At 37.1% G+C, this 14,548-nt stretch overlaps 1 protein-coding gene across 1 annotated transcript; it reads left to right on the top strand.

Moving 5' to 3' along the window:
• The first annotated feature begins 9,697 nt into the window (after positions 1–9,697).
• LOC112175140 (NADH dehydrogenase [ubiquinone] iron-sulfur protein 8-B, mitochondrial) lies at positions 9,698–14,158 on the top strand. Its single transcript, XM_024312806.2, has 8 exons — positions 9,698–9,879; positions 12,045–12,123; positions 12,270–12,323; positions 12,448–12,539; positions 12,620–12,733; positions 13,265–13,332; positions 13,419–13,530; positions 13,645–14,158. The coding sequence occupies exons 1-8, from the start codon at positions 9,820–9,822 to the stop codon at positions 13,738–13,740; spliced, it is 675 nt and encodes a 224-aa protein (XP_024168574.1). The 5' UTR covers positions 9,698–9,819; the 3' UTR covers positions 13,741–14,158.
• The last annotated feature ends 390 nt before the right edge of the window (positions 14,159–14,548 follow it).

The following is a 14,548-nucleotide window of genomic DNA, read 5'->3' as shown; positions in this document are numbered from 1 at the left end:
CTGCTCTTTTTTTTTTTTTTTTTTTATAATTAAGTTTTTGGATAGTGCAGCTATTAAATATTCATGACTAGATTTGAGTACCCGGCCATGAAGGTGAAGAAGTGTGGGATTCAAATCTTGTATAATCTATGATACCTAGCCATGATGAGTCTCCTCTTTTCTAGCCTTTGTTTTGAAATGATCAATTCAGCCAATTCCTCATCAATCTTGATCTTAGACTCATAGCACATTCGATTCGAAAGTTAAACAGAGATAATCGGAGAGATGGAGAAGAAGAGGTGTAAAGATTGGAGCGGGGAAGAGAGTGAGGGACTGACTTGGTTGTCGCGACGATGATTAAGAGGTGGAGAGGGAGAGTGAGGCGGAGAAGCAGTGGTGGGACATGGCTCAAATGCACACTCAACAATCAACATCAAAAATTGATGAGGAGATAATCCGAGTTTTGCTGAGTGTGAGTTTTGCTAAGGGTATTGTTGGAAAAGTTACTGAGTATAATTATAAATTCTATTTTTTTATTGGGTGTAAAAAACCTGCTGGGTCTACATAGAAATTTGCTGGGTACATTTAGAAAGACATTTTCCTTATCTATGCTCCTTCTATGTTCTTTACTTTCAATTCTCAGAAAAAAAAAAACAAAAAAACAAAAAACAAAAAACAAAACAAAATTGTCAAATTTGGATCTTTTTGCAACTCTTGTGTTTAAATAAATATCAAATAGACGATTCATTTATATGATTGTGGGGGTTCTTTTGAATTAAGCAAGACTAGGCCAAAATTAACTCAATAACTTGATGTTAAAGAGAGAACCTTGTGCGTGATTCAGATATCAAGTGAGGCTTGACAGCGTGAAGATGGTGTGGGAGCTAGAAACATACTGCGGTGAAAGAATTTGGGGATTTTTGAATTCGGGTTTTCTGGAAGACGAACTTGAAGGGGGATTGTGGGAGAAAAGGAACTAAGAGCTAGGTTTTGTGCTTAGAGGCTTGGAGGCTTGAAGAGTTGAGGCTTTTTAATGTTTCTCAGCTTTCTGGGTTGTTGCTTGATGATCATTTCAGTTCCAAATCTCTCCTTTTATAGGCTCAATTGGAGGGGTGTTGTGGTGGCTCAGGGTCTTTGGTTTTCTGGGTAAAATGCTTCTCTTTTAGCTCATACAGGATTTCTGCCTTAAAGTCTAGGAAATCAGAGCTTACTTGAGAAATGGAGTTTTGGGACAAGGAGAAGATCATTGTAGCCGTGGGTGGAGGTTGCAGCAGAGACAACTGCAGTGGCACGAAACCTGGAACGAGGTTGACAGGGAGGCTTGGGAGGTGTGAGCTCATTGTTCAAGGGGGAAGGAGATGTCCATCCACCGGTCAGGAAATTTCCTTCTTGCCAACTGATAGGGAAGATCGATGTTTCTTCTGGATCTTTGGGTCGACTTGTATATTAGGAGCTGTGGGGAAAAGGAAAAGAAGATAGAAGAAAGACCGTGAAAGCTGGGCTATCCTATTTCTTTTGGGTTTGGGCTTTTCTTTGGGCTTTGGGTTTTTAGGGAAAAAGGTTGATCTAAACCTCATTTTCACCAATTCGCTATTGATTTAAATTACCGGGCTTGGATCTCGAGCCCAAGATCGAGACCACCGATGACGTTAAACCAATAGACGAGCATTATATGTTTCCGTAACCTTCCACACCATACCCACTTCTGCAAGCCCCAGAAATGCGTGGATGTGGCTTGGGTCTACATCTAGGGTGTGTTTGCTTGGCTGGTTAAAGTCGAGAGATGGGTATAAAATTCTATAGTTTTACAGAATTTTATACAAATTGCGTGTTTATGCTAAAATATGTCACGACGACATATTTATTTGTCGTGTGATTTTTCGGGTACCAACAATAATATTGCAATCAAAACTATCTATTTATTTGATACAATTGAAAGGTTATTTATATTTCTATTTTAAAACATGAGCAGTTCAAATTATATAAAGAAAGTACGTTAAGAATTAGGGTTCTTGACCAAAAGCACTAAAATAAGTTAAAATTATCCTACTTACCCTAGCAACAGATTTTTATTCTCACTTACCTAATTTAAAGTAAAAAGACAACTTTACCCTTGTGATGACCAAGATTTTCGTTATTTAATTATTGCAATTAATAATGGACCAGTTGTACGAATTATAAGTGTTTTGCTTGATTTGTATGTTGTTCGTGATGTGGAATTATTTTCGGTTGAACAATTGTTCGAAAAGTGTGGATTTTGGGGGGGTACAAAGTTTTGACTTTTTATTTTTGGTCCTTCATGAAAATTATAGAGCGCATCGATACGAGTTCATGGACATACGGAACGCGAAAATCGGAGTTCGTATGAGAAAGTTTTGAGAGATTGAAGTTTGGGAAAATTCTATAAATAGGGGTTTCCATTTTCGGAAATTTACTATTTTCATTTTGGAAACTTCCATTTTTAGAAAATTTTCAAAACCTCCATGCTCCCTCTTCAGCAGCGCGACCCAACCCGTATTCGATAACTCGACCTGACTTTTTCTTCGATCTCCGGCGACCTCTACCAATGAAGCAAGCCCAGACCGACTCACCTCCACCGTGAGCTCCTCCCTGTGATGTCCTCTATCGACGATTTTCACCTTGTGCGGCGCTGGAAGGCAGCAACTTTTGGTACAGTTGAACCCGGTCAGAAATCCTAGCTCCTGTGATGCCACGGCATCAAACTTTCTGTTTTGAGTTTGTAGGAGCCTCCTTAATCGATCCATGGTGGTAGTTTTGATCAATTCATGTTGGAATCAGATCAACTCACGGTGAACAGTGCACGGCTATCTAGGCCGAGTTGGCTTGAACCCCAGGTATTAAAGTTGTTCTATTTAGTGTTCTTGACATTTTGGACGGTTGGATTAATCTAGTTTTGAGTTTTGGCCGGTGGTGGTTGTGCCACCACTTGTGGTGGCGTTTTGACGGCCTTCCGGCCATGTAAGTGACAATTTCTTGTTTTATATATCATCTACTCGTCAATACGAGCGTTTTGATATATAATATGTAATTTTTGGAGATCGTATGAATCTGTTATGATTTTTACGGTTTCGGACCTTTCTATTATTCGATCGTTCGATCGACTTCTGGTTTTGACATATTGATCGTACAAGTATTTCGGAGACATTGGGTGGTCTCGGATGTGTTTTCGCCCTGATTGGCATCACTTTTGGGGATTTTAGCTCAAAACGGGGGTTTCGGACTTAAATCGCTTGTGATTCGTTACTAAGTTGAGACCGTATGTGATCAAGTACTTAACAAAGTATTCTTGGATGATTATTTTGTGGTTGTGCTGCTTTGTTCTGTATTGAAGAAGCAGCGGGAATTTCAAGATGAGCAATCTCACAATGTTCATTTACGAACGGAGTTACCTTTATCTTTTTGAGAGTTATTTATTTAACTACAAACTATAGTTGGTATTAGTAGGCATTCCTGAGTGAATGACTACGTATATATATATATATATATTTACGTGAAATATATATGTGTTGGTGGATTTTGTTGATTGATGGAAACAATATGCATGAAAGGTGCTTTTATTGTTTGTGTAGTGGCTTTTCGGAAAACAAATGATTGTGAAATGATGATTTTTATTGTTTTGAAAAGCATTGAGATTAGTGTAACATTGAGTCCTGTGCGACTTCTTTAATATTTTATTCCGAGGCACTGTGAGGTCCGAGGAATTAAGGTCAGATTATGACCTTAGGCAGTATATCGAGTAATCACGTCTTTGGCCGGACGAGTGGTTACGATTTCAGTTAGAGCTCTACTTTATCTGCCAGTGTAATTAATTCATGGGGTAACTGAGCGAGGTTATATCTAACTCATGAGTTTGTGTTTAAGGAATCAAGGAGTGAGTTGTTTTCCGTATATGTGATTTAGAAGAAATCAAGATGTGAGTTGCTTTCTTTATTTCGTGATTTGAAAGAAATCAAGGTGTGAGTTGTTTTCTTTAGTTTGTGTTTAAGGAATCAATGAGTGAGTTGTTTTCCTTATTTACGATTTAGAAGAAATCAAGATGTGAGTTGCTTTCTTTACTTCGCACTGATAGAAACCAAGGAGTGAGTTGCTTTCTTTGTTTACGTTTTGAAAGGAATCAAAGAGTGAGTTTCTTTCCTTTATTACGTGTTAGTAAGGAGATCAAGGCGTGAGTTGTTTTCCTTAGTATTGGTGTGAGTTGTTTATGGTTGTTTTGAGTTACTCATACAAGCTTTCATAAGCTTACCGAGTTTGTTGTGTGGCAACCTGGTGCACTATTCAATGGTGTAGGGGTTAATTCTGCAGGTCAGGATAATTGTGGTTGAAGCTGAGGTAGCATCTTTGCAACTTTACGGTAGGAAGCCATTTTGGTGACTTTACCATTGATTAAGACTTCCGTTGTGTAGTAAGCTCTGAGGAGAATTTACATTTTATTTTGTGGTGACAATTTAATTCGTAAGCTTATGTAATATATAACTCTGAGGAGCGGGGCTATATTGACATAGTGGGTTCAGGGCAACAGTATGTACTTGGTTTAAAGGGAAAAAGTTTTTCAGGTATTTTGTATTGATGGCTGAACCATCACGCATGTATAATTATGAGATTATATATTGATTTTTATTTGTGTTAAAAAATCAAGGGCGTGACAACCCTCATCCTAATTAAAAAATTACATCATCTATCTTTCTCTCCCCACTCCATCCTACACACACACACACTCTCTCTCTCTCTCTGCACCTCCCACCCTCCTTCGTCTTTCTAGTTCTCAGTTTCCGAGCGAATTAGCAAAACACAGATAGAAATGGAAGAAGATCTGCAACAATCGGTCGATCCCAGCAAGTGACCATATAGACCAGTTGATCGGAAATGGAAGAAGATCTGCACCAATTGGAAATGGAAGAAGTTTTGTCCATCCTGCACAGTTTCTCTCTCTCTCTCTCTCTCTCTGTTGTCGCTGTACATCCTGTGCCGCCTCAGCTCCGTCGAGAACGTCAGCGAGTTTCTCAGGGACATCCCGCTCGTGTGGCCGAGCTTGGTGGTGTCTGGAGCTTGAGCGACGTCGTTCAGGAGGAACTTCATGTCTGGGCTCGAGTTCGTCTACAATGAGGGGCTGGACGCAGCGGTGCCGGGCTCCGAGATGGTGAGGAAGATCAAGACGTTTCTGTTGAGGTTGAAGATCAGGCCTCGTCTTCTCTCTCTGTTTCTCTCTTTTGTGGAGTTGTTGATTTAAAAAAGGTTTTTCGTTTTTTTTTTCTTCGTAAGATAGGGGCAAAAGGCCCAGAAAGAAAGAAAAGCCCAAAGAAAAAAGTAAAAAACAGAAGTTTTATCGGTGGGCGATACAAGACTATTGGAGGGCAATAAATGTTTTGAATTGATATAATTTCCTCTCTTTTTACCTTAAATCAAAGTTTTATTTGTACAATTTTACAGAGATTAGTTCCTATTCCGGCAACGAAAATTTCTATTGGGGGGCAATAGACTGCTATTAGGGGAAATACAGGTTTTTTCAGGGGGCAATAAACCTCTCCGGCTCCATATGAGATCTCCAACAACCTGTTTGGTGACTTCCAGCGAGGTTTCATAAACCTCTATTGCCCCCAAATAGACATCTATCGGGGGCAATAGAAGTTTATTCACCCTCTATTGGGAGCAATAAACCTTCCCGGCAACCTATGAGATCTCCAACGACCTCTTTGGGAACCTCCGGTGAGGTTTTCAAAGAAGTCCGGTGAGCGACGGCCGGTGACCGGAATAGACTACTGGTGGCCGGTGACCGGGCTCCAGCGAAGTCTCTTATGGTTTCTCTCTCTTCCATTCTCTCTCTCTCTCTCTATAAGTAACAAAGGAGTGAGGGTAAAATAGTCTCAGAAATAAATAATAAATAAAAACTTAATGGGATATTAGGGAAGACTTCCTTAGAGTGTTGTAGGTAAGGGGGAATTAAAAAAACTTAATGGAGTAAGTGGAAAAAAAATCTCTGAAAATGAGGTAAATGGACAAAATTTCTAAGAATTATGCACAAGGCAAAATGTCCACGCGTAATAACATAGCGGTATATGCAGGACACATGCTTGTTTTTAACAAAAATTGTGCGAATGTGAACATAAGTATCACAACGAGGTGCTTTCTTTGAGGCATCACACATAGCATTTGGTGCCTGGAGTCTTGCCATAGGTGAATTAGTTGCGGCCGGATTCACTCTTAGCTACTCCTTAAAAAGCACATGACTAAACAAGAGAAGAATTGAATTTCTCTATTAGAAGTAGAAACTGACGAGTCTTCAACATATACATTGTTCTTTTTCAATATTATAGGTGCACAGCATCTCGAATCATATTTTCAAATGTAGTCTTACATGATAAGCAAAGCTGTCTCAAAAGTTTTGGATGCTTGTGCAAGATAAAAAATAGCGTCCTCTCTATGCGATCTTACATGAATATGCCCTTCAAAAGTTTTGCTATATTGAGACAAATACAATACAAAATTGTTTTTGATAGATTGAGGTATTTCAATGATGTGTTTTTGAAAGTGTCTTGGTAAGTAATTTACTGATCACTTTTAAAAGAAGAGTATGTTTTTGCCTGGTTTGCAAAAATGAAAAGGGTAGTTCTATACTTCTATTAAGACCTCTGAATTTGCTACTTAAACCTCATCTAATTTTTGTAAAAATTTATTTCCTCAATTACCCCTCTAATAAAATGAAAAATAATGAAATAAAAATGAAGTGAATCATGTTGCAAATTTTGCATCTCAGAAGAAACAAAATAAAGTTTACACACACACTCTCTCTCTCTCTCTCTCTCAACATTTCTTTTATTCAACTCCACCCACCAATCTCAACTCATCTAACAATTTTTATTTTTTTTTATTAATTCATTTAACATCTGTCAGTTTACTTTCATTTAATAATAAGCTAAAGAATTGATCAACAAGTTTCGTACTTGATTCTTGTCACTTTAACGAACAATACCATCAATAAACATTGAAACTAGTTATTCTTCATTTTGAGATTGAATTAGACCCCAACAACTCAAGTATCTGGCTGGGCTGAGGTTCAAATTGAAGAGTTAGAAAAAGTGATTGTTGGGCAAACCAGAAAACATGAACTTTAGAGCAAACTATGTTGTGTCTCCCTTCTGGAAAAAAATAATAAAATAAAATAAAACAAAAACAAAACAGTACAAAAAAGAAGAAAATCAAATTGGGGGTGTTTTACTTTAGCTAGTTCCCTAGGCATGAGTGGAAGAAGTTTCTGATATCTTCTACATCCGATTGTGCATTGGATCCTAATGTAGTTCCTTAATGATTTCTGTATCTACCGGGCCTTGGTCATTTTGATGACGTCATTGGTTGGTTGCCGCTCAAAAGGGAGGTTTGGACTTGGATAGGTTGCCCAAAGGTTGCTCCTTGTTGTTCTTCATGTCTCATCGCACAATCTTGGGTGGGTAGAACAAAAGGGAGGAGGAGTTGCTCCGAGATGGAAACACGACTACGTGTGTATATAGTTCTTCTTTTTCTCATTTTGTCAAAGGGTAAAAGGAGAGATAAAGTTTTACAAAAATTAAGAGAGCTCTAGATAACAAATTAGGCGGTCTGACAGGAATCACCCAAATGAAAATCTCTTATATACTAAACATACACAGCATGTGGTCTAATATAATCGAGCCATAATAAAATTTGGTTGTAGGGGGTTCAGTGGCGTATCCAGGATCTGAATATGGCTTGGGCTGGATTTAAGTGCATACAAATTTTGCAAGCTCGTAATTTTTTTTCTTTTGAGGTTTGGAACCCAATGGGAGGCTCATCCTCACGCCTTTAATATTATCTTTCAAAACATAAAATAGGGGGGGGGGGGGGGGGGACATAAAACCAAAACCCCTTAAATTAAAAGTTACAAGCATAACTTGTTGTAAAAGGCCCACTCATTTCAAACTCAGCAATCACAAAGTCATTATCAATACTATCAGCAAATTCTTTTTCAATGTTGAGAACCATCAAATCATCAAGAAAGTAATTTTCCATCTTATTTCTAAGTTTATTTTTGATGATGTTCATAGCCGAAAATGCTCTCTTTATTGTTGCTGTAGAAACTGGCAGAGTCAACACAAGACAAATCAATCTATAAATCATAGGAAAGAATGCTGATTTCGTGATCAACTAACCGCCGACACAAATCAGACACAGAAGTTGTCTTAGCAAATCTTGGATCCCTCTGAATATCTGTTATAAAATATCCACACTCCATATCTAGAGCAAGCATATCAGATGATGAAAAATCCATAGGATAAAACTTTATATCAGTGACCAAATATATAAAGACCTCCCTAAGTCGGCAGAAATCTACCAAAGCAACCGCATATAATATTGCATATTTCAAACATCCATATTTAATATTGCAAGCTTCCAATAGCCACCGCAAACCAATTAATCCACCGCAAAACAACTAATATACCGATTATCATTTATCAATAGCCTTTCCGCCATCCCTATCCACTTATCCACAGATATACTGGAATATCCACCGGCCACCTCATGACCTCAAAGCAATTAAGCAAAGAATTAGAAAGAGAGAACTCACAGGAATGACAGGATTTGGAAAGATTTTAGACTTCTGCCATTCAATGATCTCTTACGAAGTTCCGGTCTCTTCCGAATACTTCAATTGAAGACTCTGAAATTCAAAGCTCACAGTCAATTGCAAGCAAAACCCATCAATGGTGCTTGGGAGAGATGAAATTAGAACTTAGAAATACCTTTATGTGGGTGATCTGGAGCTAATCGGGTTGGAGGAACTAAGGAAGAGGAACTTACGAACTGATGAACTCGATCGGAGGAGCTGAGGATTAGGAACTGAGGAAGAGGAGCTGAGGAAGTCAGGAAAAGGAACGACGTCGGCTACTCTCTGGTAAGGAACTAGAAGAAGTCGCGAACTGAGGATATATTAGATGTGTATATATATACATTTTTTTTTAAGTAAGTTACTATCAGTACTATGGGCAATACCTATACTTGGGGCTTTTTCTCCTTGATTCTGGCTTGGGCTATAGCTCAACCAGCCCTGTGACTGGTTACGCCCCTGAGGGGGTTCGATGTTGTGTTTTTTAATTTTAGGTACCTTATTGATTATTTTGGAAAACTTATACATTTCTATGCAGTTATAAATCATAGGATGAGGCTCTAATGAGAACCATTATAATGAGGACTTCATGGAGGTTTTCTAATGAAAGGTTGCGAAACCCACTTTTTAATCACATTTCCGCTAATCAACCATTAGATGTTTAGATATTCATGAGTAGATTATTTATGCAAATTCTCAACCTAATTGAAAATCGTTAAGGCATTTATAATCATGATTTATCATTTATAAACATGAAATGTTCAGGTTTAACAAATTTGGTTTGTCTATTAATTTGATCTAGTTTAATACCTTAATGATTTTGAATTTAGTTGAAAATTTACATAAGTGATGTACTCATGTTTAATTATCTAATGGTTGATTTATCAAAATATAATTGAAAAATGAGTCTCACAACCGTTAATTAGAAAGTCCTCATTTTAAAATTCCTCATTAAAGCCTCTTCGGTAAATCATACCGGTGAAAAAACCTTATCATCCATGATTTTTTTTTTTTTAATAAAATGGCAGTGTATGAAATACTCGTAGAAAGTAGGGTCATGGCTTTAGCCGACGTGTCATATTTCATGGCTTATTTTTGATTTATTTCCAGAAGACGAAACAATCTGCAGTACACTCGATTCCCCAAATCGAAGGAAGCCGAGTTTTGCAGAGAGAACAAGGACACCGACTCAGCCATCGTCGGCAATGGCTGCCTTTCTAGCTCGGAAATCCCTTCACGCTCTTCGTGCCAGACAGCTTCAGCTCGTATGTTCTTCTCTCTCTGCCCTAATTCTCTCCGTCAATTTTGATACTCATTTCCAGCTCCCTATCGAAGTTTTTATTTAGGTTTTGAAATTTCTTGGATCAGGACTATGCTACTGTTAATTGATTTCTTTGAGCAGAGCTGAGCTATTTTACTGAATCTAGATTCGAAAGTCTGATTTTTATTCGTTAGCTCATATATGATCCCCCGGTTATTGCTTTAGGGCCAGAGTCCACTATGCGGTCATTGTTTACCAATTCATTATAGAAGAGGCTGGAATGGAAATACCTGGGTGTTTTAATTGTGTGTGATGAATTGATCTATGAACAAAGCATGTGATGCGCCAGAACTAGGACTTCATAATCAATGTACTAATGAGAAATGGAACCGATAGGAAGAACTAGGATGATTGTCGTGCTAATGTAAGGAGTGTAGGAGAGTTCAAATTCTGGATTATTGGTATTTAGGCTGCGCCATATATTGTGCAGTGGAGTTCCAGGATGTAATGGACCTATTTCTTTTAAGTTTTAACAGGTCCGTTCAAAGGTTCCGTTCTGAAATTTGGAGAAGTGGGAATCAATGTGGGAGGCTACTAGCATGTAGCTTTCGTTTCCTTTATATCATAACAGTGAAACGGATAGTTGCTTAGTTATTTTGTTCTACTGTATTTACAAGTCTGCTCTGTTAGAGTCTCCTTCTCCCCTGTGCTCTGCTTTCATCTTTTCTAGTAACATGTCATTTTCTATTATAAAAAGTAACTCGGAGATGAATGAAATTTAATGTTTAGTTTCGTCTTTGTGATTTATTATAGTGTCAAAAGTATAGATTTGGTTTGAAAATCTCCTCTGTTCTTTTCTCATCAGAAAACCTTCATTTTGGGTTTTAGATATTTATATAAAAACTAAATAAAATAACTGATTTTGTACTCTCCAAACATAGAAGTAGCATTGGGTCTGTGAAACAGACTTGCTGTAGGTGTTCCCAGAATTCTTTAACAATTTGTTTAGCTGTCTGGTAACATTCTTTCGATTGATTGAAAATACTCAAGGCATCAGTAATTCCCAAGTTTTCTTCTATGGGTCCATAACAATGAACTGATCATTGTGTCAGTCCAAAAGACATAAAATCTTTTGAGACATAAAAGACATAAAATCTAAATATTGCCTCGTGTAGCTAAATTATTTATGGCGTATCTATTATTTGGGTAACAGTGAGATACAATTCCTGATATTAGATTCTTTTGGTTTTCTTGAAAAAGAAGAACTATAATATTGATAGTCAGTTTAGAGATTGTGATTAACCATCCATATAAATCTTATTGTAGTTCATGTCTCAAAGATTTATCTAAATCAATTAGTCTAATCTATAATATTGTTAAGAGAACTCTTTAAAAATAATTAATGGATGGCCAAGTACAAAAAATTTCAGAAATGGACCCCACAAGTAGCATAAACCACCCCGCTCAACTCTACTAAACCACTCCATTTAGTTCAGGCGTGTTTGTAATGTTTGCCTTTTTGTTGGGTTTTTTTTTTTTTTTTTTTTTTCAAGAAGAGGGAGATGGAGATTTAGAAGTTAGGGCAGAAAAGAAGTGACAAAATATGGCATTAAAGATATACACTTTAAGCCAATTTAAACTGTTTCTATGTTAAAAAAAAATGTTTCTAGGTTTTAGTTTTTATTTTGAAGACATGACAATATGTATTCTGTCTCTCATTCAATATCTTGTCTCTTTCTCATAGTTCTCTCCTTTTTAATTAGAAAAGAAAACGGGACTTGAAAGGTTGAATACATATTAGAATTAAGAGAGAATTAAAATCAATTGTGAAAATTGTTCAAACAAGTTGCTGATTAACTTAGATTTATTGTTGATACAATGTTAGTATGTTGTGATTGGGAAACATGATGCTGGAAAATCAAGTTTCTTATATGGAATATAAACTACTACTACTACTATTGTTATAATTACTAATTTCTTAAATTTTCGAAATTCTATTTTCATACAAGTATATTTGAAGGTCACAAGATTTTTTCCTCAATTTTAGTTGTTATTCTTCTGCTAATTTCTTAGAACCTTTTTTTTTATCCTGCAGACATTACATATTCTTTGTAGCCATTGGATGTTTAGGATTTCATTTGACAAGTCAACTTTTTGCTTTTTGTTTAGGCTGTACCAGGGAAAGCACTGCAAGGATCCCACTTCTATGGAATGCGATCCAGCTCACATTGCTACTCAACTAAACTAGGTTGCTATTCTGTGCATTGGTGTTGGTGTAATTAAGAAATAAGATAAAACAAATAGATATCTTCAACATTATCTGGTTGGTTTAGGAGCTTTATAGAGTAATTAAACTACTTCATAATAGTTCATTTTTGTTTATGCCAACTGCAGAGGATGAGGAAAGAGAGCAACTGGCAAAGGAGATGTCTAAGGACTGGAGTGCTGGTAATCCTTATTCTCTTATAAAAGAGAAGATTGAAAACCATTATTTTAGCTCTCAATGTGGTGTTAGTTTACTAGGCTATGTGAAGTATATACGCTTAATTTTTCTTTTTTGTAATAACTGCAGTTTTTGAGAGAAGCATCAACACACTATTTCTTACTGAAATGGTTCGAGGTCTGATGCTGACGCTCAAGTACTTTTTTGAGCAAAAAGTTACAGTAAGTATTTTCTCCATCGGCTGCCAGTATTATTTTTTCCTTATGCTGGGGACTTATGGCAGCCATCTTTTGTTTTGTAGATTAATTATCCATTCGAGAAGGGCCCTTTGAGTCCTCGTTTTCGTGGTGAACATGCCCTACGGCGTTATCCTACAGGAGAAGAGCGTTGCATTGCCTGCAAACTTTGTGAAGCTGTAAGAGTTGAAACACTTGTGTGGCTATTCTAGCTTTAAAATATGAACTAAGAAGCTAAACTCACCATTATATGACAGGGCAAATTCCTTGCCTGTTAAGCTGCCAATGGATGGTGCCTGCTTTGTCATTGTGGGCAATGCTTAACTTAGAAACCAGATAATTTTGATCATATTCAGGAAAACTACATTATTGTGTGTGCTCTGGTTTTGCATCTGGCTTCATTAATGTTCAGTTACTTGCCCAATTGGAAGAAAGGTTGATGTCCCACATAGTTGATATGCCCTAATATATATATATATATATATATATATATATGCACACACAGTATAGGTCCACATAATGTATTTGTATTATCTCCTTTCAGACTGATATTATATATCTACCCTAGTTCTTTGCTTTGGATGTAACTGACTCTCACCTAAAATGTGATAAATCATTTCACTTTGTGCATCCTCGATGCGCTTGCTTCATGTTTATTTAAAAAGGATGAATATAGCATTTTAACTCACAAGGCAATTGTTGTTCACCAGATTTGCCCAGCACAGGCAATTACAATTGAGGCTGAGGAACGAGAAGATGGTAGCCGTAGGACTACTAGGTGAAGGATCCATTCTGTCTTCTTTCTTTCAACCCTTTCTTCATCTCCCAGTTCATTACCGTATTCACATTCATTTGATTTTTCAGGTATGACATTGACATGACAAAGTGCATCTACTGTGGGTTCTGTCAAGAGGCATGTCCAGTAGATGCTATTGTAGAAGGACCAAACTTTGAGTTTTCAACAGAGACTCATGAGGTTAAGGAAGATCCTTTCTTTTATTTAATTCAACTAATCCTTGCTTTTACTCTCTTTTTAAGTAAATTTAGCTGTCATCTGATCCGGTGATTTCTTTATCTGCCCTTATTGCAGGAGCTTCTTTATGACAAAGAAAAGCTGCTCGAGAATGGAGACCGTTGGGAGACTGAGATTGCTGAGAACCTCAGATCTGAAAGCCTCTATCGTTGATTCTCGACAGATGGTTCTTTTCTCAGTAACCGTACCTGCAGTTGACCTTTTTGATCATGTGGAAAATAATAGATCCATGCATGGATCTTTTAAGTGGCATCACTGGATTGTGAACCTCTTTTTTTTTCTTTTTTGTGTTTGTAAGTCATGATTCAAAATGCAAGGGATGTAACCATTCTAAACATGTTGAGAATACACAAAAATGCCTCTACTCTGTTTCATATGACATCAATTCCCCTCAAGAATTATGTGCTCTGCTGAAGGTATAGCTGGGCATTTTGGCATCAGGTGCAAGTGTCATCAGGGGAAAACCTCATTTGGTCTAGAAGTCATATGAAAGGGATGTAACCATTCTAAACATGTTGAGAATACACAAAAATGCCTTTACTCTGTTTCATATAACATCAATTCCCCTCAAGAATTATATGCTCTGCTGAAGGTATAGCTAGGCATTTTGGCACAAAGCAGGTGTAAGTGTCATCAGGGGACAACCTCATTTGGTCTAGAAGTCAAGCCCCTATGACTGCTAGAAGACAATTGAAAGATTCTTGAAGTCGAAATTTAGAGATCACACTAGATGAGATTTAGAACCACTCTAGAGGTCGTATGCCTGCAGACCGTTGGCATTTGGAAAATTATAGCTTTCGATTGTTCGAAATAAAATTTATACAAATTATATTATGACCTGTTTGAGACTGTTTGTAAAAGACTTTAAAAGTACTTTTCAAATTGACGATTGAGCTTTTGAACGAGGAAGTATTTGACTATTATTTTCGAAACGATCCAAGAGGCATTCTATATTTTTTTG

The sequence above is a fragment of the Rosa chinensis genome, chromosome 7, assembly GCF_002994745.2.
Source record: "Rosa chinensis cultivar Old Blush chromosome 7, RchiOBHm-V2, whole genome shotgun sequence".
Lineage (NCBI taxonomy): Eukaryota > Viridiplantae > Streptophyta > Magnoliopsida > Rosales > Rosaceae > Rosa > Rosa chinensis.
The sequence above is the reverse complement of the archived record's forward strand: the minus strand, read 5'-3'. Positions and strand labels throughout refer to the sequence as shown.

What these genes read in the sequence shown, in the direction of transcription:
- LOC112175140 (XM_024312806.2), top strand. Translation starts at nt 9,820, where the DNA reads ATGGCTGCCTTTCTAGCTCGGAAATCCCTTCACGCTCTTCGTGCCAGA. An exon ending in TTTTTGAGCAAAAAGTTACA is followed by an intron (nt 12,540 to 12,619) that starts GTAAGTATTTTC and finishes TTTGTTTTGTAG; the next exon opens with ATTAATTATCCATTCGAGAA. An exon ending in CCTGCAAACTTTGTGAAGCT is followed by an intron (nt 12,734 to 13,264) that starts GTAAGAGTTGAA and finishes GTTGTTCACCAG; the next exon opens with ATTTGCCCAGCACAGGCAAT.